General features: G+C 36.0%; 5 protein-coding genes across 7 annotated transcripts; 3 read left to right on the top strand and 2 right to left on the bottom strand.

Annotated features, from left to right (window-relative positions):
* Nucleotides 1-663: 663 nt before the first annotated feature.
* LOC106445675 (phosphoglucan phosphatase DSP4, chloroplastic) lies at nucleotides 664-4,052 on the bottom strand. Of its 2 annotated transcripts, none has more exons than XM_013887271.3 (14): nucleotides 3,810-4,052; nucleotides 3,632-3,701; nucleotides 3,509-3,553; nucleotides 3,271-3,379; nucleotides 3,009-3,085; nucleotides 2,854-2,930; nucleotides 2,659-2,739; nucleotides 2,132-2,264; nucleotides 1,871-1,930; nucleotides 1,690-1,746; nucleotides 1,454-1,549; nucleotides 1,253-1,312; nucleotides 1,058-1,172; nucleotides 664-978 (listed from the first exon to the last, which is right to left on the bottom strand). In XM_013887271.3, the coding sequence occupies exons 1-14, from the start codon at nucleotides 3,833-3,835 to the stop codon at nucleotides 968-970; spliced, it is 1,017 nt and encodes a 338-aa protein (XP_013742725.1). In that variant the 5' UTR covers nucleotides 3,836-4,052; the 3' UTR covers nucleotides 664-967. The 2 variants fall into 2 exon arrangements, with proteins under 2 accessions (XP_013742725.1, XP_013742724.1); XM_013887270.3 differs by having other exon boundaries at nucleotides 1,065-1,172.
* An 8,816-nt stretch (nucleotides 4,053-12,868) lies between these two features.
* LOC106449367 lies at nucleotides 12,869-13,393 on the top strand. Its single transcript, XM_013891137.2, has 2 exons — nucleotides 12,869-13,056; nucleotides 13,246-13,393. The coding sequence occupies exons 1-2, from the start codon at nucleotides 12,869-12,871 to the stop codon at nucleotides 13,391-13,393; spliced, it is 336 nt and encodes a 111-aa protein (XP_013746591.1).
* A 2,530-nt stretch (nucleotides 13,394-15,923) lies between these two features.
* On the bottom strand, nucleotides 15,924-25,194 carry LOC106445676 (SEC12-like protein 1). The gene is made up of 13 exons (XM_048778028.1): nucleotides 25,059-25,194; nucleotides 20,565-20,665; nucleotides 20,336-20,443; nucleotides 18,526-18,807; nucleotides 18,212-18,312; nucleotides 17,698-17,833; nucleotides 17,527-17,618; nucleotides 17,209-17,320; nucleotides 17,063-17,126; nucleotides 16,830-16,950; nucleotides 16,626-16,745; nucleotides 16,466-16,536; nucleotides 15,924-16,365 (listed from the first exon to the last, which is right to left on the bottom strand). Exons 4-13 carry the CDS (start codon nucleotides 18,712-18,714, stop codon nucleotides 16,175-16,177), a joined length of 1,197 nt encoding a protein of 398 aa, XP_048633985.1. The 5' UTR covers nucleotides 18,715-18,807; nucleotides 20,336-20,443; nucleotides 20,565-20,665; nucleotides 25,059-25,194; the 3' UTR covers nucleotides 15,924-16,174.
* Nucleotides 20,531-23,640, top strand: LOC106448071 (replication protein A 70 kDa DNA-binding subunit D-like). Of its 2 annotated transcripts, XR_007339200.1 has the most exons (8): nucleotides 20,531-20,793; nucleotides 20,868-20,964; nucleotides 21,047-21,171; nucleotides 21,262-21,346; nucleotides 21,440-21,587; nucleotides 21,666-21,862; nucleotides 21,969-22,397; nucleotides 22,507-23,640. XR_007339200.1 is itself a non-coding variant. In XM_048778027.1 (7 exons), exons 1-7 carry the CDS (start codon nucleotides 20,565-20,567, stop codon nucleotides 22,105-22,107), a joined length of 1,020 nt encoding a protein of 339 aa, XP_048633984.1. In that variant the 5' UTR covers nucleotides 20,531-20,564; the 3' UTR covers nucleotides 22,108-23,640. The 2 variants fall into 2 exon arrangements, 1 of the variants encoding a protein (XP_048633984.1); XM_048778027.1 differs by having other exon boundaries at nucleotides 21,969-23,640.
* Nucleotides 23,295-25,840, top strand: LOC125608133 (ATP-dependent DNA helicase PIF1-like). Its single transcript, XM_048778078.1, has 3 exons — nucleotides 23,295-24,225; nucleotides 24,347-24,693; nucleotides 25,694-25,840. Exons 1-3 carry the CDS (start codon nucleotides 23,295-23,297, stop codon nucleotides 25,838-25,840), a joined length of 1,425 nt encoding a protein of 474 aa, XP_048634035.1.
* The last annotated feature ends 677 nt before the right edge of the window (nucleotides 25,841-26,517 follow it).

The raw sequence follows: 26,517 nt of genomic DNA, 5'->3' as shown, positions 1-26,517 counted from the left end.
TGTTCTTATTCTTCTCAAGTTTGGGAAAGTTTGGCTAGAGGAATCATGGGGGATTCTTACACAAACTTATGGTCATCTATAATTCCCTTGTTAACTGTGAGAGGTATGGAAAGGAGGAAGCGTTTCTGTCTCAGGTATGCATTTCAAGTGGCAGTGTATGCATTGTGGAGAGAAAGAAACAGAGTTAAGCATGGAGAGAAGTTGATGCCTTGGACAGTTTTAAGGAAAATTCTTGACAAGGGAGTGAGGAACAAGCTGAGTATTTTACAAGCTAATAGAGTTAAAGGGATGGAGAGGGGTTTGCAAACCTGGTTTGGAGCTAGGGATTGAAGTTTTTTTAACAAAATTTGAAGTATAGGAATCACAAGTTTGTATAGCCTAAAGGTTGCACTAGATGTATAAAGGTCTTTTTTGATGAATAAAATTTAATATTCATTCAAAAAAAAAAAATTTCAGAGAGGAGACATCTTTTGCAAATGGGACTAAAACCCTACGCAGTAGAACACAGTCGTCACTCTCGGGAAGCGCAAGCGGGAGTTTTGGGTAATATATTCTTACCTTTCCGGGGGTAAAATTGTACATTTGTAACTTACGGGGTAATTTGGTAATTACCTCGGCTTTCGGAACACAGTTGTTGTAAACTAAAAAGAACACAGATCCGACTGAAGTCTTTACACTCTTTATCTAATAAAATTAATTATACTTGGACATAGTACAAGTGTACAACTAACTTCATGTCTTTTTTTTGCTGTAAACGTAACTTTATGTGTTACCAACAGAAAAGCATTTTATTAATTATTGTTACTAGTAAGTGGGTACATTCACAAGGATTCCTCTCAAGTCTCAAACTTGTGGTTGTTCAGAACAAGTCTCCAAGAACTGGATTAGTTTCAAGCGTTCCTCCTCCAAAAGCTCAGGGTCTTCACTCGATAACCTCTCCCTTGTTGCACCATCCACGCTCGTTGGATCATCCACCACCTGTTTTCATTAAGACAGCAACATTAAAACTCATTCATCAAAGCTTGTTCAAACTCTTTAAGATAAAAGAGAAAGAGACATTTTACTTTTACGTAATTGTTGGTATGACCATCTTTGTTAGGTCCTGTGAACGGCTCGAGCTCATTGTGTGTCCATTCACCGTCTATGATATATTTATATTCAAACTGTCCTTCCTGCATTTCAGAAATGGTCGGAAGATAAATAAAACAAGCAACCAGAGACCAAGTTTTTCTAGTTTATAAAGAAAACTCACAGGCAGTTCTCTATCTAGGCTCCAAAGTCCTGTTCCCTTGTCCAGTGTCAGAGGTATCCTCTGTACAAAGGCGAAAGATGGTGGAGAAAAAAAAAACAGAACAAGATATGAGCATCCTAGCTTCCCATCATATATGACACACCATAACTTCAAACAAAGGCATCAAAATCTTTCATTTCATTTATAAGAAGACATATTCACCTGTCCCCATCCAATGTCAAGGCCAGAAACTTCTACTGTGGAGAACCCTTTGTCTTTCAATGTCAGTGTAATAATCTTCTTCTTGAGTCCTGTAAGCTTTTGTGTTCATATATAACCCCGAAACAATAATCAGGGATGAAGGAACTAAGCAAAAATTGTTGTAACTCATGACGGAACTGATAAGCTACAAACATATATGTGCAAGCATTCTGAAATTTAAAGAGTTGTCGACTCACAATATCAATTGTTGCATTTCTGATAGCATCCAGGTTTGGAGAGCATGTTCGTTTGCTCTGCAATAAATTTTCAGAGATGGTTACTTAGACCAGTGTTACATGTGCCTCTTTTAAGATTCTAGATTCTGAAATAAAACTATGTTTGGAGAAACAGAAAAGAGGAAGTACATTAGCATCTTACCATAAGTAATTTGTGAGCTTCCATAAGTTTATAGCCTTGCACCCAGAACATGTATGTCAACTGCAATTGAAATTAACACCCCTTTCTCAGTATTCAGTCAGCAAAAACTTCAAACACGTGTTCATTGCTTCGTTAGTCAACCAAAAGAAACACAATAAATAAGACAACACAACAACAACAACAACGTTTTGCGACAGTCTTAGTTATAGCTGAGCTAAAACATTGGAAGAGCACACTGTAGCAGGGTTTCTGCAAATATACCGCAACAGCAGGAGCCCTTCCCATTCCAGCAGTGCAGTGGACGTATGTAACTCCTCCGTTTCGCTTAACAGCTTTGTATAGTGTGCTAACCACGGCAGGAAGGCGCAGTCTCAAATCAAACGCATCAAAGTCTCTGTTGCACCAAAAGATTATAGTATGTTGTGAGTGTGTGCGTTCATGGTGGATTGTTTTATGCATGTGCTCGTGAACAAACTAGTATTTGTGAAATGGCATGACGATGGTTCCAAGTCTTTAGCGGTAAAGACAAATAGGAATAAGAAGACGATGACTAACTTCCCCAATTACTCCCCTTTTCAAACAGATGAAATAAACTCCTAACCTCAACTCTATTTAAGCAATTAGAATAGTTTAGAAAAAAAAACCCAACTCTCATAATCTCTCCTACCTTAATATGCTCAGTTAGTTAGTACCAATAATAGGTCACAAACTCCAAGACAGATTATAGAAAAAAAAAGCATAAACTTAACAGATCATGCATAGCCTGTTGCATTTACCAATGGACTAACCTTATTTGACAGCGAATATGCTGAATATCAGTAAACGTCTTAGCATATGCTTGGATGCTGCTTATATCTACTCCAAAATATCTGCGGGTTTTATTAGTGAAGGCACTCTGCAGATGATTCTTTCTCATTCAAACCGGAGGAAACTTTATAAAATATCATAGAGATGAAAAGGTAAAAAAAAATTTGAAAGGATACTCCAAGTCAGGATCTTGTTGCAAGCAAAATATGGTTTTAACCCCAATCTTACGGAGCTTGTCAACATCTTCAGGGGTCTAAGCAAAACAAGCAGAGAAGATAGTAACACAAATTCCAAATTTCAATATCTAACAAAAGGATAATTGGAAGAAAACCTGTAAGCACGATCCAACAATTAAATCAGGACGAATAAAGCTGTAGTTCATTCCTAGCTCGTGCCTGTAGGTTAAAACTGAAATGAAAAGGCATAGCAACTAGTCAGGTTGTTTGCCAATAACAATCAGAACTCAATCTAGATGAAAGTTGAAAATAACAGTAGAATACAATGTAATCAAAACCCAATGAATATTCGAATATATCAGACAATAACGAGGTACTCCACTGTAAGAAAAGAGTTAGTAGAAGTGTAAAACGTACCAGCACCCATAGCTTGAGTCATGTCTTGGCTATATTCATCAGATTTCTCTTCCTCCTCCTTTAAAACACCACTCACCTCGGCGCTGGTGGATTTCGAATCTGATACCGCCTAGACTCAAAAAGAGAATATATATTCCACTAGTTTCAAACATAGCAAAGCAACACATAAATAAATAAAAAATATGTTCTATAAAACGAATTTAGTCAAACGTTATCTGACCATTGACTACCAAATTACCTGTAATACAAGTCGCAATTTAGGATCACAGGCTTTGATGGGTAGCTACAAAAGAAAGAAATTTACAGAAAGTTAAAGAAGGAAGACCGAATCTTTATTATGTAAATAGATGTAGTGTGGTACCAGCATCATCTTCAAAGAAGAAGGGTCTCTTTGATTGCCCACGAAGCCCATCAAAGGTGAGACCGAGGATCTGAAATTAAATCAGTGATGTTGAATTGAACACACAACGCATAAAAAATCAAAGACTCGAATAAACAATAAGAACGACAAAAAATTGCTGAAAGCAAGAAGAAGAGACCTGGGAAGATTCTGAAGGCAATTCATCTGTAAGAGAATGTAGGGAAAGTATCAGCGTAGGCTTGCTCACTCACTTAGTCCCAAGTTCGACGATAAAGATCTGCTTATTGGTTATAATCGTTGAGAGTACGAGTGTGTGTATGTGTGCGACTCTGAAGATCGCGACAAGGTAACTGGGACCGCACGCTCGGGAACTATGACCTAGTGTCATATGTCCACGAACTGAAAGTTATAAACTTATTTCTCCATTAATCGATAGTTTAAAACTTAATTATCCATAAACCATGGTTTTATCTGGTATATTGTTAACCAAACAAATTTAAACCAGTTAAAGTTAATTAAACCAAATAAAAAATCCAATTTTAAATAAAAACTTGACCCGAAAACAATCCAACACAGTTTCTTTCTTCTTCACCCGAATCACCTTTTCTTTTCGACTTTTTTTCTTATTCACCCGAAAACAAGTCCAAAACTTCGCATTACAACTGTTGAAATCAGAGACATGATACATGTAAGACTACTTTGAAACAATCAAACATGGTAGATGAAGAACACAAAACAGAGCTCATGAACACATTCTAAATTTGAGGGAAATCTTCATGCGTCAAAATTTGGTTTTGAATGCTTATAAACTTAAACATGCTCAATCTAAATACACATGAACCCTAATTTTCAACCATCAAAACCCAGAAATAAAAATATCCATCTGTTTGAACAGAAACTAAGCAATCTATTTGATAATCCCAAACAAGCGATGAGGGAGATGAATTTAACCCAGAACCAGATAGACGTCACGGACCCTAACAAACATCTAGATTTCAGCTCATGCACCGTCTTATCAGTGACATAGCTGTACGCAGGGCCGTCTTAATTATTTTTAAGGCCCTGTTCAAACTAAAATATTTACTATACATTTAACAATATAACAAAATAGTTTAAAAGTTAATAGTTTTATCTATATATATTTAAGGTTTCTCTTTAAATTATAAACTATAAATTTAAGAATATATCTAAAATTGTGAAATTTTAAACCAAATTTATGTATTTAATATTGAAAATATCTTAACATTTTTTTATTTTTCGATTCGGACCCTATTCGACCGCTCCGGTAGCACATGCTATTAGTCGGCCCTGGCTGTACGTCATGTATCGAACAATGATCAAATTGAGAGAGAGAGAGAGAGAGAGAGTTAATGGGTTTAGATTCGAAAGGGAAACAAATTTGAATTATTGTAGAGTCAAATTCTTTTTCTTGTTCTTCTTAGTTTGGGCTGAAAAAGAAGAAGAATTTGAAAAAAAAAACTTAGAGTCGGGTGAAGAAGAAAGATATCGGGTCAAATTGTTTTTGAGTCAGGATGTTCTTTAAAATTGGATTTTTTATTTGGTTTAGTTAACTTTAACCGGTTAAAAAATTTTGGTTAACAATATACCACCTAAAACCAAGACTTGTGGAGAAATAAGTTTTAAACTTCTAATTCGGAAAGAAATAAGTTTACAACTTTTAGTTTGTGGAGATTTAGCACTAGTTCATAGTTTGGTGGGGATTTGATGCTATATGATAGTTTTGGTGGGGAAATAGATCGTCGACCCAATCACTTTTGTTTTGTTTCGTAATAAAGGGACGGACAGTATTGAAAAGATGATCCAACTTTTTACCATTCACGTGCGTCATCATGTCTCTTATACCATTTCCAAAAAACACTCTATAACTTAAAATATGAATTTTTTTGCTCTCCAAAAAGTAATTTTAAAACTTCAAATTTAAAGTTTTGAGGAGTGAAACTCTATATTTGAAGTTTCACTATTAAAAAACTTCAAATTTGAAATTTCATATTTTTATTTGCATTTTGGTCCCTACAATCACACATCACCTTTATGATTCATAAATATTTTCTCGTTTATTATTTTAATCCTTAAAAAAATTATATCTCATAAATATTTTAAATTTTGTTTACAGATTTTAAATTTTACACATAAAATTAAGTGAAACTTTAAAATAATATTCAAAATATTTTAAGCTAGATTTAGACAACAATAATATACAAAACAAAAATTAACAAAAAAATTTAAAAAAATTACATGAAGACATAAATATTACACAAATCTAAATATTACAACAACACTAGTAGTCAGGTAAATTTGATCCGGAACCTTCAAAATTTTTAAATATTATCCAAATTTTTTTGTGTGACTGAAGATGGTTGTTGTTTTTGATGTCTTTTTCGTACAATTCTTTCTTGTTCATATCGAATATATTCACGAGTATTAATATAATCGAAAGGAAATTACTCTTCTAGCAATATTTTATGTTTCTCTTTTACTTTCATGTTCCAATTTAATGTATTTACAAATATCAATATTACCCGATTTCAACAATTTTTAGTTCGTAATCTACAAAGTAAAAATGAAGAGAGCCATTTTTACTTCAAAATGCACTAATAGATCATATATGCATTACGAAAATCATTTTATGAAATAATATGGTATTTTGTTTTTTTTTTTTTTGTCGTCAACTATTACAGACTCATACTGACTCTGTAAACCAAACCGGGTGATCTGCATCCATGTAAACGACAAAAGACGGTTGCTTCCTAGCACTGCGTGCTAGTCTATCCGCCATTGTATTTTGCGTCCTTGGTACATAGATGATCTCTGATCTGGTGAAGCTCTCTTTTAGGGTCTTGACATCCTCCAAGTAATTTGCAAAAGCTGGCCATTCATCTGGTTCCGAAACCATCTTCACCAATTGAGAACAATCCGTTGCAAACGTAACCTGAAACTGACGTAAATTCCTCATACATTTCCTTGCCCAAAGAAGCGCTTCGATCTCCGCATGAAGGGGAGAGATACTAGCCCTCACATTCCTTGCCCCCAACAATCCCTCAAATCCTTCTAAGGTGCTGAGCCAACCTTGTCCTGAAAAAATGTCCCCCTCTTTCCATGAACCATCTGTGAAACACCATCTTCCTGGAAATGACGGCAATGTCGTATCCACTTGTTGTGGTATTATCCTCTGTTCATTCAATATTTGTGCTTCAGCCCACAGTGTTGATTCTGTTTCCGCTAATTTAAGTGTATCTATGGGATCCATATCCAAATTACTGAAGACTTTATTATTCCTAGCTTTCCAGATGTACCATAGTATCCATGCAAACTGATGATCTTCCAGCTGCGGAAAAACTCTCCAAAATAGATGATCCATGTTTGTGAAGAGAGAACTTGTTGGGAAAATATATGGATTTGATGGTATCTTCGAGAGAGCCCAGACCTGGAGTGCCGGAGGACATTCAAAAAACACATGGTTTATTGATTCCTCATGGGCTCCACATCTTGCACAACAAAGATCCCCTTGAATCCCCCTTGCCTGTAAATTCTTCCTTACTGATATACATCCTGTCACCAATTGCCATAGAAAATGTTTTAACTTTGGTGGACACCTTATCTTCCAACAGAACGCCTTCAGAACATTCACTGTGGGGCCAATCAGCAATGGTGGTCTCTTCCTATCTGGATAAATCCGTTCTACCTGATAACCCGATTTGACCGTGTATTTCCCATTTTTTGTGAAATGCCACCCATCTCTGTCTACCCTCTGAATCCTGCTCAGTGGTAAACTTTCTATAAGTTTCGCATCCTGTAGATCCACCAATAACCGAATTGCCTGTGATTTCCAAGTACGTGAGGTAGAGTCAATGAGAGACTCCACTGTAAGATCCGGGTATAAATTGTGTTGATTTTTATTTGCTGGTCTCGGGCGAGTGGTTGGGAGCCATGGATCATTCCACACAGATATGGAAGAACCTGATCCCACCCTTTTGATTAGTCCTTTGCTTACCAGAGATCTAGCAGAGACGATACTCCGCCAGCCATATGACGGAGAATATGAACGAATCGGTTCCAGAGGTGAAGGATTCCTGTAATACCGACCTTTGAAAACTCGAGAGAATAATGTGTTTGGCTTCTCTATTAGACGCCATAACTGTTTACCAAGCATCGCTGTGTTGAAATCAGTGATGTCCTTAAACCCTAGACCACCTTCATCCTTATCTAAACATACTTTGTCCCATGATTTCCAATGCATGCCTCTTGTGGTTCCCCCTGAACTCCACCAAAATTGTGATACCGCACTCGTCAGTTTTTTCACAGTTGCCTTAGGTAAACGATAGCATGACATCGTATGATTTGGTAATGCCGTAATCACTGATTTAATGATCACTTCTTTTCCTCCTTTTGTGAAGAACTTGAAAGTCCATCCATTGACTTTATTATTTAATCGATCCTGAACAAAGCTAAACACTTGGATCTTTGAACCCCCCATATTTTCTGGCAAACCAAGATAAGATCCCATTCCTCCAAGATTCTGAATACCCAAAATATCCCTTAAATCCTGTCGTATTGATTCTTCAATCTTATGTCCAAATTGAATTGAAGACTCTTCAAAATTTATTAACTGCCCCGAAACTGCCTCATATTCCTTTAAAATCCTAAGAATAGTTTGACACTCTTCTTTTTGGGCTTTACAAAAAAAGAGGCTGTCGTCTGCAAAAAGCAAATGGGATATCGATGGACAAGCTCTTGCCACCTTCATTCCCGTCAGTTGTTTCCCCCTCTCTGCCCTTTTTATATTTGCAATTAAGGCCTCAGTGCAAAGAATGAATAAATAAGGCGATAAAGGATCCCCTTGACGTAAACCCCTATGTGGAATAATGAGTCCACATGGTTGACCATTAAGAAGTACCCTATATTGAACCGACGATATACATTCCATCATCAATTTAATCCAATGGATGTCAAAACCCAGTTTTTGTAGTAGGGCCTTGATGAAGTCCCATTCTACTCTATCATATGCTTTGCTCATATCCGTTTTAATTGCCATAAACTTTCCCTGACATGCCTTGTTTTTCGTAGTCCATGGAACATTTCCTGGGCTATAAGAATATTATCGGAAATCAGCCTTCCTGCCACGAAAGCCGATTGGGTTTCAGATATAAGTAAGGGAAGATAGATTTTTAGTCGCTGACACAAAACCTTGGAAATAATCTTATATCCTACATTACAAAGACTGATTGGCCGCAATTCCGTCCTCCTTGTGGGTCTTTCCGTTTTTGGAATCATACAAATATTAGTAATATTTAATCGTGTATCCATTTTTTCCGTAACCAAAAAATTATTCACCATCTCTACCAAATCATTCTTAATAATATGCCAGGAGTGTTGGAAAAAAAGAGCAGTCATGCCATCCGGCCCGGGCGCCTTCTCCAGATGCATCATAAACAAAGCCTCTTTGACTTCCTCTTTCGTCGCTAATCTCAACAACCGTTGATTCATCTGGGGAGTAATACCCGGTGTAACCTCTGCCAGAAAACTATTAAAATTCGATGGGGAAGTGGTAGTAAACAATTTGTCAAAATAGTCAATAGCTACCTTTTCCACACCCTTATCCCCTGTAATCCAAGTCCCATTCTCATCATGTAACCCAACAATTCTATTACGAACCCTTCGTTGCTTGGTTAAAGCATGATAAAACTTCGTGTTAAGATCCCCAGAGGAATACCACATATTCCTACTTTTCTGGTGCCAATACTCTTCTTCATCCTTATATGCATCTTGTAACTTCCTTGACACCTCGAGAATATCCTCCTGAGACCTAGTATTATCTGTTTGTACCTCCTCAAGTGCTTGTTGTAAATCATTTATTTTTTCCTTTCCATAGGGTGGATTATTTTTCCTCCATTTAGCAATTTCATGACGACAATTGCTAATGCGTGCCACTATACTCTCCGTTCCCCCTTCTACACCTCCTTTGCTATGGTCTAGCCAACCCATTGTAATTGATTCCATAAGTCCTTCTTGTCCAATCCACCTCTTATCGAACCGAAATTGTCCCTTCCTCCTGGGAATTTTATCTTCTAGATAAGCCACCACCGGTCGATGATCCGAAGCCACCATCCGTAAATACTCTGTAAAAGAACATGGGAATAAAGTATGCCACTCTTCATTTGCTAAAGCACGATCTAATCGACATTTAACCAGCACTGCCCCTTTCCCTTTTCCTCTTCTTCCTTGCCAAGACATTTTATTTCCCCGAACAGGAAATTCTAGTAAACCACTATTTCTTATCATGTTATTAAAAGGAATAAACGAATCCGCGCTCAGTATAGATCCTCCGTCTTTCTCATGATTACCAGTGATTTCATTAAGGTCACCTATAATGAACGAGGGCTCGGATCGCGATAGTCCATATCTAGTTAATCGCTCCCACACTTGTTCTCGCATCTTTTGAACTGGATCTCCATATACAAAAGTAAGATAAACCATTTTGCCAAGGATCTCCGCTTCCACATCAATCATACGGTTACTAGAATATAATACCTTGACCTGATAATCATTATTATAAAAAAGCGCTAATCCTCCACTTTTCCCCACTGGATCCACTGTGACCAGATTATCATAACCAATATGTGCTTGAAAATTTTGAACAAACTCTGAATTTTGCTTCGTTTCTGCTAAAAATAAAAAATCTGGTTTATGTTTATGCCTTATCTCCTTCAAATAGCTTATGGTCCACTTACTTTCCATTCCTCGACAATTCCAACTTAATACTCTCATTTAAAATATTGTTTTTTACTATGCTCCGAAAAGCCAAATTGACGGGTGTAAAGATACCCTATTTCCATGAACCTCCTATTGTTCTTTGTTTGAGGCCTTAAACACCCATATTTGCCATTTTCTTTTTTCACGTAGAATGCAGAAAATATAACTACTTGTAATAGAAAAGAAAACTCCTCCCTCTGAGCTATCAACATGGGTGAGAAGATTCCATTCCTTACGTATATGTTACGTACCCTCCAATCCAAAGATTCCCATATCCCAACAAAGACCCTGAAAAATACATCCATCTCCTTGCCCCAATCTATATAAAACGGTAACATACACACAAGAAAAATGAAAGCGTCTCCTTTATAACTCCAATACCCCGAAAACATAAACATACTCAACCCAATATCACCAACACGATCATTTGCTAACAAAACTAGAATAAAAAAACGTGAGCTCTCTCTCCTTTCCACGCCACATATCCCTTCCAAAGATCCTTGGCTCCTTGAATTTGTATTTTTAAGAAAAACGAGCAGCAGTGATGCAATTCTAGAAAAAACGCCGAACTCCTCGACGTGCCAGATAAGCCTCCTTACATCAGCTCCAGCCAAAATGTGATTCCCCTTAAGGTCCGTTTCTATGATTAACTCTGTTTTCTGTGGTTGGTTTAATGAGACCAACCAGAGAACCCATTTCCCTGTTAACCACTCCAAGCCCCCAGTCCCTGTTAAGCCACTGCAAATCACCAATCTCCATATCTCCATCAAATCAAATCCATTATTGAATCCTCCATTTTCTTTATAATAGATTAGATTCCTTATACTTGAGTAATCAAAAATAATACCTGAGTAATCATGCGAATTCACCGGTATAATTGCCAATATCGAGATCCATTTCGCAGATGTCCTTGATTTCCAAAAAATCCGTTTAAACCAATTTCCTGTACCCGATCCACAACATCGGAGACTTGAAGAAGATCCCCTGAATGAAATTCCTTTACTCCGCCCTTTATGATTCCTCTTTCCTAACACAACCCCGCCGTCAATTCCTGGATCCCATCGGTGAGAAGGCATCAAGAGCGTGAAACCCTAGATCGCCTATTCTATCGCCATCTCCCAGAGCGTTTTTTTTTTTTTAAAATTTTTTGAGAATATAAGATAACAAGAATATTTATAGAGAAAAAGACCAGGATAGCACCAAACCAAGTTTTTGTTCCCAAAGTAGCACTCAAGGCTCAAAGTCACAAAAATAGGTTTCATTAAAGAGGTAAATATACACTTATACCCCTTGGGTTAATTAATCCAAATCTTAGGGTTTAGAGTTAAGGGGTGGGGTTTTGGAATTAGGGTTTAAAATTTTATAAAAAATAAATACTAAAATAAAAAATAAAAATTTTAAAAACAGTTTAAAAAATATTTTTAAATTATAAAACGAAAATTTGAAAAAAAAAATTTCGAAAAAAAAAAATTATAAAAATTTCGAATCTGAAAACATATAATCTGAAACTACAAAAAAACTTATTTTTTTCCTTTTATTTATTTTTTATTTTTTTATTTTTTTATTTTTTATTTTTTTAATTTTTTTTATTTATTTTTTTTATTTATTTAATTTTAAACCAAGGGTATTAGGGATATTTTACCTTTTAATGAATGTCATTTTTGTGATTTTCTCCTTCTAGTGCCATTTTTGAGACATAAACATCAAAGGGTGCTATTATTTGACAATTGCCCATATTTATATGGTATTTTGTTTGAAGTTTAATATTAATTAAGTTATTTTTATTTAAAATTTTTATATTTTAATAAAATATTTTATTAATTAATATTGTTGTAATATTTTTATATATGTGCTAGTTGTTTACAAAAGGTTTATGAATTTAAATTAGTTATGACAAATATAAGGACCATATTATAAAATATAAATAGTTTTGAAATTGAGTTTGAAGTTTTGCTTGTAGAGAAGAACACCTTGAAACTTCAAATATAGAGTTTTGGAAACTTAAAAATAGAGTTCCTTTTTGAAGATGCTCTTATTGCTACCGACTTGCACATGTGGCTTTGAAGTTAATATGAAATCAAATCCCCCAATTAACTCGGAAAAAGCACCCTTTAATATTTCGAAACTTTTCTATGATTCGAAACAGTAAGTAAGTCAACCAGTATTAAGAGTCCAAACACAACAAAAACTAAAAGATAATAGAAAAAGTCTAAACCAACTAAATCGGAAGTGCTGAACTATAAATCACAAGTCCCTCCTTTTCAGTGCAAGTAAATGGGGATCTATGAGGCTATTTCCAGAATTCTCGAGGTCTTCGGCAGGGTTGCTCTCTATCACCATACTTGTTGTATTGTGTATGAACGTTCTGTCGTGGAAAATGGATAAAGCAGCGGCTGAGAGAAAATTCAAGTTTCACCCAGTTGTCAAAAGCTTTCTCTAACGCATCTCTGCTTCGAAAATGATCTTATGGTGTTTGTGGAGGGATCAAGGGAGTCGGTTCAGGGTGCATTATCTGTATTTGAGGAGTTTGAAGCCTGGTCTGGTCTGAGCATAAGTCTTGAGAAGTCAACGATTTACATTGCGGGTGTTTCAGTGGAGGAGAAGAGAAGCATTCTGACAAATTTCAAATTTGCTGAAGGCGAGCTCCCTGTAAGGTACTTAGGTCTTCCTCTAATGACTAAAGCGATGAGTAAGCATGACTGTTTTCTAATATTTGAACAAATCAGAAGTAAAATAAGCTTTTGGACAAGTAGATACTTGCCATATGCTGGTCGGCTTCAGTTAATAAAATATGTGCTCATTAGTATTGTTAATTTCTGGATTGTTGTGTTTCGTCTGCCTAGAAAGTGTATCAAGGAGATTGAGCAGATGTGCCCGGCTTTCCTATGGACAGGGCCATTACTAAAAAATACAAATGCTAAGGTTGCTTGGAAAGAAATTTGTAAAGCTAAGAGTGAAGGAGGGTTGGGGATTAGAGATCTGGGGAAGTGAATAAGGTGTATGGTCTTAAGCTCATATGGAGATTGCTTTCTGGAGTTTCTTTGTGGGGAAAATGGATTCGAGCTTATTTACTGAAGGGAAAAAGCTTTTGGAGGTTAAACTAAAAACTCAAGTAGGTACTTGGATGTGGAGAAAAATGCTGAAGTTGCGAGAGGTGGCTAAAACTTTCTATAAAAAAGAATTGGGGAATGGGAGACACACTTCGTTTTGGTTCGATCACTGGTCTGATAAGGGAGTGCTTATAGACTTACTGGGAAATAGAGGTATTATTGATTTTGGGGGTGGAGAAGAGAGCTACGGTGGAAGATGATGTGCTTTGTGTTAGGAGAAGGAGGAGACATCGGATAAGTGTGCTAATGAGTTAGAAGTTGAGCTAAGTATCACTGCGAGGAAGCTAAACTTAGATAGTAATGATACTAGTCTTTGGAGAGGAAGAACATGGTTCAGGCCAAGGTTTTCCACTCAAGAGACTTGGAATTTGGTGATAGAGCATTATTCGGATTGTACTTGGGCAAGGGGTATCTGGTTCACTCAAGCTATGCCGAAATATGAATTTATGGCCTGGCTCTCAGTTCGTGATCGTTTGTCGACGTTGGATAGAATTGACAAATGGAACCAGGGTATTGATGCTACATGTGTTCTTTGCAAAGCAGGTCATGAATCGAGAAACCACCTATTTTTCGAGTGTTCATATACTGGTCAAGTTTGGGAACATATAGTAAAGAGTATTATGTGTAACTCTTTCACTAATACTTGGCCTGAGATTATGGAGATTCTCACAGATTTGACTAGAGACAAGAATAGTTTGTTTTGTATTCGCTATGCTTTCCAAGCGGTACTATATGCTGTCTAGGAGAGGAATAAGCTCAAGCATGGCGACATGTTGTTACCACTTCCAGTTCTTAAACGGTTAATTGATAAGGGATTCGAAATAGAATCACTTTGATGCGTGGAAAAGAAGTCAAGAGAATGGAGGGTTTAATGCAATATTCGAAATAGAATCACTTTGATGCGTGGAAAATGAGTCAAGGGAATGGAGGGTTTAATGCAATATTGGTTTATTACTAGAATGTAATCTTTTAGTACTGAGTAACTAGGGGTTAGTAGAATAACTTTCTTTGAAGTAAACAGTATGCATTCCATGTAATAAGGTTTTTTTGAATTTTCAATGGGTGACAACTTAGGGGTGGGCGTTCGGGTACCCGTTCGGGTTCGGATCGGGTATTTCGGATTTTCGGGTATTTCGGTATAGAGGTATAGAACCCGTTCGGGTATTTCTGTACTTCGGGTCGGGTTCGGATATTTTTAGTTCGGGTTCGGTTATTTCGGATCGGGTTCGGATATTTAGATTTTGAAAAAAAAAACTTAAAATTTTTAATTCTAAAGTTTCTTGTATTTAAAAATATAAGTTTCACTTAACTAATTTTTTTTAAATAGATTGAATGGTTACTAGTGTTGGACATAACATTTTGAAACTAAAAAGGACATTAATTTGGTTATTATTTTTAAATTTTGGATGTAACTTTTTGTTAATTTTTGAAATAAAAAGTTTGACATGCATTTTAAGTGAGTAGCAAATCATTTTCTCTGTAATTCTATGTATATCATATGAACTTAAAGTATGTGTAGTATCAATGTAAATATTTTATATAAAATGAGAGATGTAAACTAGAAATATATGGTTATTTATACATATGTTCGGTTAACTTCGGATATCCATTCGGGTTCGGATATTATCCGTTCGGGTTCGGATATCCAATCTCTCCTAATTCAATACCCGTTCGGATATTTTGCTACTTCGGTTCGGATTTCGGTTCGGGTTTTTCGGATCGGGTTCGGGTGCCACTTCGGATATCGGGTAAAGTGCCCACCCCTATGACAACTTGTCTTGTGGAGAGTTGTTAAAGGGTGAGGTCTTGGGTTCGAGTAACGCCAAGCGCATCAATAACCTACCGGTGGATATGGAGGCAGTTCCTCCCACAGTGAAGGGTTAGGGTCGGTGCGCTGCAGCGCTGTGAAATCTGGGGTCCGCATGATGGGTTGTCACATAAAAAGTCGACTTTACCTACCACAGTTCAATTTTTTTTTTGAATTATACAGAGGTATCCTGGCCCCACAGAAGTGATCCATACTAGTCACGTGTTGCCACATGTCGGTCATTTGTCCTTGGCGATGCCGAAATTATTATTATTATTTTTTTTTTTTTTGATGCCGAAATATTAATTCCCCAGTGGCCGGGATTCGAACCCAGGTGGCGGTACTCACAACTGTAAGCCCTTTACTACTAGAGCTAGAAGCCTCGGTTCCTACCGCAATTCAATTGGTGACAATTTATCTTGTGAAAGTTGTTAAAGGGTGAGGTCTTGGGTTCGAGTAACGCCAAACGCATCAATAACCTACCGATGGATGTGGAGGCAGTTCCTCCCACAGTGAAGGGTTAGGTCGGTACGCTGCAGGACTGTGAAATCTGAGATCCGCAGGACAGGTTGTCACATTAAAAATATATATATATACGCCACGGTTATAAAAGAAGACATTGGCCACCAATTACAAGCTCGTCCGCCTAATTTTTCTGCGTTTCTGGTATATGTTGAATTCTAAAGTTGGGGAACTTTTTCTTACAGCGTTCAAAATCAGAAGAAACAGTAATGGTTGAGAAAATAAAATAAATCAGAATAATGAGAAGGAGGAAAGGAAAAACATGCAACAAAGTTTTGAAAAGAGAAAAAAAAAACAGAAAAGGTTTCTTAGATATACATAAATCTCTTTTATCTATAGGTCCAAGTTCCACCTATTATGATCCTTAGTAGACGTGGATGAATCTCCAAAAAGACTAATCTTTGGTCTTCTTTGATCTTTCCCCATTGGTAACTTCCAAAACGAATCTGAGTTCTCGAAGAACACGTATGCAAGTACCACTGACGCCAGGAACAAGCAAAACAACAGTGCATATATCTGCCACTCTGCTCCATCAAACAATTCAGATGAGTCAGAGAGAGTATAAAGATGGTACATGCACTACTACTAAAGACTCGCATAGAGAGAGATGAGAAACAAGCATACCTTTCCACTCCTTTGGTACAGTGAGTTTTGTCACCATCTCACCCCATTCACTCGATGTTGTCAGCATCACCCTAAACCCTCCCAAGTTGGTAGATAAACATTAGAAACTGTGCTCCCAATAGTGAGACAGACTTAAAGGGTTTTGATATATCACTAGTACCTTTCACTAGGGCAGAACTCAAGTGAAGCAATGGTTTGACCGAGATGCAGCCTCTTACTGTAGTGGTATATCTCCATTGTCTTCACTTCAGCGATTGATATATCCCCATCTTTGCCACCCCTTCAAAAAATATATATATATGACGTTTTAACCTTTGTACAATCAAAAGCTTGAACCAATCAAAGGATGAAGAAACACACTTACAAAGCAATATATTTGCCATCCAAGCTGACTGCCATTGTAGATGCACTCTTCCTTGACAGCTTCTTGAACCCAAGCTTCTTCCATGTACTAATGTCATAAACATTTACCACAGGAACGTCACCTGTTTCCAATTGTTTAAACTTTTACTTGTTATTTTAAATTTTAACTAAAACACAGGTGATCAATTCTTGTGATAGTTTACTCGAGAAGAATCTCGCTATAATATAATATACCTCTCTGAGCAGCACAGAACAGAAAAGGTTTTGTTCCATCTTTAGAGAACCTGCACAGAATCAGCATATATCAAAAAGAATATACATGTAAATAGAGATGCATGAGTTCTGAAACATAGGGGATCAAAATGCAAACTTTGACTCTGATTATCACATACCCCACTACGTTCCAAAGTAGACAAAGGGAAACCATCTTCTGCTTTCCATATTCTAGCTGATCCATCTATTGATGTTGTGGCTAAGAACTCTGAGTCCAAACTACAACAAAACGAAAACGCAGATTTTATTTTTTTATCAAAAGAAACAAAAAAAGAAGCAGATATGAGATAGAGATGCAGACATTATGCTTCTCATCCCAAGTCCCAGATATTTCTAGTAGATCATTTTTTACTAGGAGGTATGCTTTAAGTTTAAAAGAATATGAAAACAAGGATGAAGGGAGAGAAGAAGATTCCGGTGATTACCTGAAATCCATATCCCGAATGGATTTGTGTGCTTTTGGCTCCTCCAAGATTACACTTAGGTTTGGCCAATCCATAATTCTCAGACATCCATCCTGAAAATAGTTTACAGTAAGTAAAGATACAACCAAAATTAAGAAAGGCCCTTATGAAGCAGTATTGGTTCCTCCTTACCACTCCACCAACAGCTAATTTAGAGCCATCAAAGCTGAAGGCCATACACTTTTGTAGTCCAGCATTTTGGAGAGGAGGGAGTTCTTTTTCTAAGATAGTAATACCTGTTGTTGCTCCTCCGGCAATCTCAAACAACCTGAAATACCAAATACTTTATATTTAGCAACTAGACCATAAACATAACTTTGTATAGACCAAGAGGGGCAGATATCTACGCACAAGTATTTGTGTGCAATCATATGAGATGTAGAGTCACACTATATTACTAATAGTGTCCAAAATGGTGGACGTGACAATTCCAATTCTCTAATATGCATGAAACATATGGAACAGTGGAGTTGCAATATTTTTATAACAAAATTTATAAAAGACATGAAGGTGCACAGTGCATGGTTACTTGTAAGACAGGATCGAGAGAGAAGAATATCACGCATTTAGCTAATACCAACTCAAAAAAAATTTGGAAAGATTTTGATGAGAATTTTTTGAGGGTAAAAGCAAGAAAGAAACGTACTTGCAACCACCTTTGGAAGTTGAGCAAACAAAATAATCTCCGCCAGGGTGCACTGAGATTGCCACAGGATCACCATCACTCTCATTGAGCGCATGTGTTGACTTTTATCAAAGAAAGAAGAAAAATTGTACTTTTGATTTTAATTAGTCCTGCTTTCTCAGAATCAGAAGAAAACACCTTAAACACATATCACATATCAGTGTGAAAGAGAAAAAACCCTAGCTTTCACCAAAACCCAACAAGCTCTTGATTCGTTTTCAAAAGACCAAAATTTTTAAAAATGAAACTGTGTTAAAAAAATAAAATGAATGTACCAAGGGAGAGGAGGAGAGAGAAGTAGTGATGGGATCAAAAGAGTAGATGTTAAGGAGAGGAGGAGAAGAGGAGCCACGTCGTTTGGCAGCTTTGGCGATGATGGCCCAGTTTACTTTCTTCGGGCGACGAATCCATGATCCGCACACCACATACCCACTTTCACCACGACTCGCTTCTTCAGTCTCCATTCTATTCGATTTGATAAACTATTCCTCTTCTTTCTTGTTTCTACACGAATCTTGTTGATGCCTATCTATCTCTCTCCCACGCCAATATGGATCCTTATTATATAGTATACAAATTTGTACATTTAAAACATTTCTTCAGCAGAAAGTAAATCAAAAACAAAACAGTTGACTTTTGTAATTGGACAGAAAGGGTTTCTTTTTGGTTGTTGGGTATTTGATTTATTTTTATTAATGGGATTGCAAAATCTCAACTTTGACAACGGAAGAGATAAACGGAGATTTGCGCTAAATCGTGTATCCTTTGAGGTAATTACCAAAGTCAAATGACACTGTATGAAAGTATATTCTCTTTGATCCCTTTCCAATAATAAACTTTAATACTCCAACGAAGCTAACATCGTGCACACTTGCCCACTGGTTCAAATTGTCAAATGTTATTGTTACATTTTTTATAGAAGAAAAAAATTGAATAGTTTACCGAAAATTGAATATTAGACGAAGATTTCCAGTGAGATTGTTAATATTGTTAAGATGCAACCATATGAGAAAACTTATGTAACCGGTGTAAACAGTTTTTTGAATAATGCATACGACTATAACACAACAAAAATATTATTATCTATATTATTAAAATTGAAGTACATTTTAATACTGTTTGAAAATATGAATAATAGTATAAATGAGAATTGTTTGGAAACATAAATATCAACAATATAAAAAAGTATAGTGTTTTTTAGTAATTTTATTAATATCTATACTATTAAAGCAGGATCCTATTTGCATTTTTACCTTAGCCTGCCCTTTCTTTTTTGGTGTTTTCTTACATTTCAAAGATTAAAAAGGGTATTTCCGTAAACAATACAAAAACACGTTTTTTCAATTTTTTTAAAGTGGCCCTACGTGGAAAACAAGCCCAAACGAATTACTCCTAACCGATTTTCTAAAATGGCCCAAGGCAAGCATATAGAAATCAAATTCGGTAACTATCAAACATATCTTAACAGTATACAATTCTCTAACGATTTTTTATTTAATGAATCAGAATATACTAGCTTGCCCATGAAGCATACGTAATAACTACCCAAATATTTGTTTCATTTAATTCCTTTATGTTAAAAAGATATCTAAACTAACAGAATTATTAATATTGTTAAGATATGTAAACAATCACACAAAAAATCGATATCTAAATATTTTTTCTTGATCAATACTCTAAACGGTTTCCTATAGACCACTAAGAATATACCAGAGATATTTTTTTACCAGACATTTATAACCATCGATTAACCCAAATATTTGTTTCATTTAATTCTTTTATGTTAAAAAGATATCTAAACTAACAGAATTGTAAATATTGTTAAGATATGTAAACAACCACAAACAAAATCGAGCTCTAAATATTTTTTCTTGATCAATACTCTTAACGTTTTCCTATAGAGAACTAAGAATATACCATCAATATTTTTTTACCAGACATTTACAACCATCGATTAACCTACTACTATATAAACACCTACAACATGCCTAAGCTTTCTCACATTTACTCACAACTACATTCGCAATCAAAAAAAAAATGTCTACCGCAATGAAAGTGACGCCTTTGAAAGATGTGAAACCTTACAAGAGTGGCTGGAAAGTGCATGTGAAGGTTCTGCACTCTTGGAAGCAGTACAACCCAGTGCACGGGGACACCCTCGAGATGGTGCTATCCGATGAAGCTGTGAGTATTCTAATACGTAGATGGTTATTTGTTGTTTAGCGTAATATGTAGCTTTACGTATGTTCACTAACTTTTTTTTTTCAACCTGAACTAGGGATGTAAAATACATGCCTCTTGCAAGAGAACTTACATGGAGAGTAAAGGCCGCCTGCTTCCTGTTGGAGCATGGAGGCACATCCAGAATTTCACCCTCAGTCCTTCAACTGGCATGTACCGAGCAACCGATCATCCCTTCAAAATGAGCATCATTCAGAATACGGCAATCACAAGGTCTCCTCTTAACAACGAAGACATGTTTCTGAGCTTGGTGGACTTCCAGACTGTTTTGGGTGGATCACTCAAAACATGTTTACTCATTGGTAATTATTTACACAATCTTCTTATCTATTGTACTGTCGTGTCCTCTGGCTAAGTATTGATGTTTTTTTTTCAGATGTGATTGGTCAAGTTGTGGACTTGGGAGATCTTGAAACTATTCAAGTCTCAGGCAAACCAAGGATGAAAGTGGAGTTTACCCTTCGCGACATGAAGTTTGTATTCCTGAACAAGCTATTTTTTTTAGATATCAAGTTAAATTTGTGATGTTGATATTTTTCTTTATATTTTAATTAGTGATGCTCGTGTTCCCTGCTGTCTGTGGGGTAAATTTGCGGAGATCCTCTACGAGGGGTGTAGTAAAGACGAAGACGGGAAGCCTATTTGTCTAATAAGGTTTGCAAAGATCGGGAGATTTAGAGGTATAAGCTTAGTGAAATATATTAATGACCTTATAATAATGTTTGTACTGAACGTCTTATAACATAGATTTACTTTTAAAAAATCTGCAGGTGAACTCCAAATCACCAATGCTTTTGAGGCATCACTGCTCTTGATTAATCCTGACATAGCAGAAACTGAGGCTTTCAAACAAATGTATTTTTTTTTAATTATGTAATAATTACTGCCTATATATACATGTAATTTTGAACTACTCTCTTATGGAATTTGGTTATAAACGTTTGTTAGGTTTGTTGATGAGGTTAAACCCCTCGCCATTTGTGAGGGTCGTGATGAAATACTTGATTTGGAAGAGGTGAAAAGTATCCAAGACAAGCGTGACAAATGGATGCTCTTTCCTAAGAGAACCATCCATGGACTTCTTGAATCCACTCAGGTAACCATTCGTTTTTTATTTAAGTTGTTTGTTTCTTATAGTGATTCAAGAAACTTTTAAAACCGCCTTATTTACTAGGTGGAGAAGTGCTTGGTCGAGTGCAAAGTCTATGCTATTGACTCGGATTGGGGCTGGTATTACTTTGGTTGCTGCACATGCAACAAAAAGGTAGTGAAAGTGGGAACTTTAGTTAAGACAATTCATGGAAAGGAGGTCACTACACATCTCTGGTGGTGTGAGGTGTGCAAAGAGAATGTTTCAAGTGTGTCACCAAGGTCAGATATTAAGAACACTTTGTATATTCAAACCGCATGTGTTTTGAATCATTCTTAATTAGACTCTCATTTACGTAATTTTGGTTACTGATGTTTTTGATTGTAGGTTCAAGCTCCATTTGATTGTGGTGGATGACACAGGAGAAACAAAACTGATGTTACTTGACCAAATTGCCAAGGGAATGATCGTCGAATCGGCTGCGACTCTCTTGAATGGATCATTTGATGAGGTACGCATTACATAGTGTGTATTTTTTGTTATTTTCGAGATACTTGAGCTTTTTCTAAGTTATTCTGATTTGGTCTTTTTGTCATCAAGCTTGAGGATCCTACAGATTTGCCTGACGCCATCGTTGCTATTGTTGGAAAGACTTTCACATTTGGAATTTCTGTGGAAAAGGAACATGTTTTGTATGGATCTGAAATCTACAAGGTTGGTAAAATCTACCGTGAAAGCCAAATTGTTTTCAATGAGTCAGCCAATGTTGAGAGTTCTGAGTCTGATCAAGATCTAGCTCTTACAAGTGGAGAAGAGGTATGACTGTATACTTATTTTAAGTGATGTGCAGTATTTTAAATTTTAATGCATTTGTTGTATTAATAATGAGACTTGCTAAAGTTTATGTTTCTTATATATTTGTCAGAACTCTGTCAATCTCCTTGACAATGAAGAGCACATTGATTTGTCCACACCATCCACCACACCATCCACGAAGAGAAAGGGAGCATGGTCAGACCCACCACGCGATATCACTTCGACTTCAAAGAACCTTCGCTCAAAAACTATCAAGGTGGAGAAGATGAGTGATTTGGAGGCTGAAGCAGGCAAGAAGACCTAAATCTGCGAGCATGAAGTTTCTTTTTTTTTTTTTGGTTTTATTTGTTTTCTTATTTCTGAAGCACGTTCATGTTTTGTTTTTTTTTTTATAATTGTTTGGTTTTCGTTTTTTATTTTTGGTTATGTTTTTGGTTAAACTTATTATAATAAAGTATGCTTCAGAAAATTTCTTTCCCTTTTTTCCTTTAATTTTTAAATTGCTATATTTATTAAAAAGCTTTGCTTGGTGTGTAATCTACTATTTACTCTAAAATTGCATAACTATAGACTAAAATTTGTTAACTCTTTTGATTGTTCACATTCATAAATCTATGTATATCAACTGTGTTCCCTAACTACCAATCAGTTTCATACCTTTACGTAATTAGATATGGTTTTATTCGAGTCTGATTGCGTGGATTCAATTACTAAAACAACACTTAACGATTTTCCCAACCTTGTGACACACGCAGATCTTTGTTTGTCAGATGACGAAAAAAAGAAGCAGCCCTTATAGAGATCGAAAAGATTTTAAAAAGTAATGGAACTTCATTGGCTAACTGGACCTCTATGCCACAGCCACTCCCAGACATCATTAACGAAAACGTGCTGATTATGGATGAGCTCAGTTACAACCGGGAGGAGTTAAAAGCTGATCATGATCGTGACTTTCCAAAACTCACTGATGAGCAAAGGAAAATCTATGATGAGATTACTGATGCTGTTTTTACTAAGAAAGGAGGTGTGTTTTTTGTTTATGGGTTTGGTGGAACTGGAAAAACCTTCTTGTGGAAGCTGCTTTCTGCTGCTATCAGAATGAGGGGTGAAATCTGTCTGAATGTGGCATCAAGTGGAATAGCTTCTCTATTGCTACCAGGAGGAAGAACAGCACATTCTAGATTCGGGATTCCTATAAACCCAGATGAGTTTTCTTATTGCAATCTGGTACCAGGAACTGATCAGGCGGATTTGGTGAAAGCAGCCTCTCTTATCATCTGGGACGAAGCTCCAATGATGAGTAAGCACTGTTTTGAGTCTTTGGATAGAAGCATGGCAGATATCATTGGAAACAAAGATAACAGACCATTTGCCGGGAAAGTAGTTGTCTTGGGTGGAGATTTTAGACAAGTGCTGCCAGTTATTCATGGAGCTGGAAGGCCGGAAATAGTTCTGGAGTCGCTTAATTCTTCTTATCTCTGGAAGCATGTTCAAGTTTTAGAGCTAACAAAGAACATGAGGCTGATGTCAAATGATCTCACACCTGAAGATGCAAAAGAATTAAAGGAGTTTTCGCAGTGGATTTTAGATGTTGGAGATGGAAAAATTGGTGATGGAAACGATGGCGAAGCTCTAATCACTATTCCAGATGAGTTTTTGATTCTTGATGCTGATGATCCAATAGATTCTATAAGCAAAGCAGTGTATGGGGATGCTGTTTCTTTATTGCAGAATAGAGAACCTAAGTTTTTTCAAGAAAGAGCAATACTTTGTCCTACTAATGAAGATGTGAACATGATTAATCAGCATATGTTGGACAAGCTGCCAGGTTCGTTTCTGTATACGTTTTTGTTTAGATTACTGACTTCTCAATGGACGATTTATTTGTGGTTAAAATTTCCGTTGTTAATGCAGGTGAGGAAAAGTTATATTTGAGTCTGATTCTATAGACTCTTCAGACAGGTTTTCAAAGAATGACCAAGCTCTTACTCCAGATTTTCTGAACAAAATCAAGGCATCAGGTTTACCTAACCATAGTCTAAGATTGAAGATAGGGTGTCCTGTGATGTTGCTTAGAAACATTGATCCTATTGGGGGACTAATGAACGGTACTAGACTCCAGATTACAGAAATGTATGACTTCATGATTCAGGCTAAAGTCATTACAGGGGAAAAGGTCGGTCACACTGTTTTTCTTCCTAGACTCTCAATAACACCTTCAGATAAAAAACTGCCGTTCAAGATGAGGCGGAGGCAACTACCTATTGCTGTGGCATTTGCTATAACGACGCTGAAGGCAAGCCTCAAAGAGATATTCGCGAATCTTTGGTATTCAAACAATGAATGTGGTATTCAAAGAGATATTCGCGAATCTTTGATTTTCGTTTTGCATTTGTTAGACTTTCATTTTGTACTAATTCCTATTTGACACTGCTTCCTATTTACTTTTATGTGTAACAATTATTTCAAGTGCGATGTGCTTTTTACAATAAGGATATTCTATTGATTTTGAACAATTCAAACGCTTTATCAAACAGACATCAAAAAGAGACCGTACTACAGTAAACATTCAGCAAACAATCTCCAGGTTTTATCTTAACTACCAGTTTCAGTTCCAAGCCTAATCACTATAATTTTAACCTGGACTTAAAATGCACTTACTTATTGATGGCGTGTCTTATCTCTGTCACATGTCTTCCAGTTCCCAGTAAAGCTTTGTTTCAAAAGATTGCCAATGCATGACCTGTACATAAATTGTATCAAACTTAGGTTCACCGTCTGGTAAAATGTAAAACATAGACGATTTCATACTATTGTAAAAGAATACAAAGATTCAAGTAATAACTTATCTTTAATATGTCGTGAGAATTGAAGATTCCTGAAAAAAAAGATCTAAAGATTAAAAAGGAAACAAACTGTTAACTAATCAAATTAACTCTTTTTGACTAACCAAATAAACCACGAATTTGTAGTGGATTTCAATTAATTTTTTTATTAGTCTATTACTTAGCTGCATATTATAAATTCAACAAAAAAAGACAACCCGCTGAAACTTACAAAAAAAAATGACAACCCACAGACGTCTTCGTCGGACTCTTGGAAACCATTCCAAATCACCTGCAAAAGTAAATCACAAAAAAATGTTACATCTCGATTTTGGTGGTTAAAAACTTCTGAGATTAACTGTTAACAGTTGAAAAAAGGTTGGTAAATCATAACCTTAAGAGATAGGATTCGAGAAGTCCTGGTGGATCTAACGTGTTTCCAACCATCGTTTTGATTTTTTTCCAAATCAGATTCATGGCGTTCTCATCGATGAAGATCTTGAAGCTCAGGAGTCATGGACTTCTTTGAATCGTGATGGATCAAAGTCACCCAAGCGTGGATCACTCAAGCAATCGAGAAGCTTCGAATCGCCATGGATTCCCATCGAAGAGTTTTGAGAAAGATAAAGTCGAGGTTTTGTTTTTTTCTTTCCTTTTCCGAAACTTTATTTTTTTAACACGAATTACGCAGAACCACACATTTTGGTCGGTAATAATTTTATCCATTTAGGCCGATTGGGCCAAGTAAGAACCAGATCAAATTTTGACATTACCAATTCTAATGGACAATCCACTCCAAACTCTAATGGGCAATTCACAGCAAGTTCAAATAATGTGTAAAATAACTTAAATTTTTTTTCCAAAAAATATCTTAAACTTTCAACAAATATTAAAAATTTTGTTAATTGAAAATTATAAATCTTTATTTAAAAATTTATATAAAATATATAACTAATTGCAAAATTGAACTTAATGTCATTACAAAAAAAAATTCATGAGAGAACAAAATTAACCATATAATACATTTATTTTCTTATTGTCTTGCCAATTTAATTCATTAAAATATCAAATTTTATTTTATAAACATAAATAGTCATTTAAAATCATACACGATAAATAAAAATAAAATGTTTAAGTTTTCTATAACATTAAACACAAATGTAAGAAAATATTAAATTTACTAAATATTTGTAAATTTTAAATTAAAAAATCAGAAAAATAAACCCGCGCTTTTAAAGCGCGGGTCAAAATCTAGTCTATACTATTAAAGCAGGATCATATTGTCATAATTACCT

Source organism: Brassica napus, chromosome A4, assembly GCF_020379485.1.
Source record: "Brassica napus cultivar Da-Ae chromosome A4, Da-Ae, whole genome shotgun sequence".
Lineage (NCBI taxonomy): Eukaryota > Viridiplantae > Streptophyta > Magnoliopsida > Brassicales > Brassicaceae > Brassica > Brassica napus.
The sequence above is the reverse complement of the archived record's forward strand: the minus strand, read 5'-3'. Positions and strand labels throughout refer to the sequence as shown.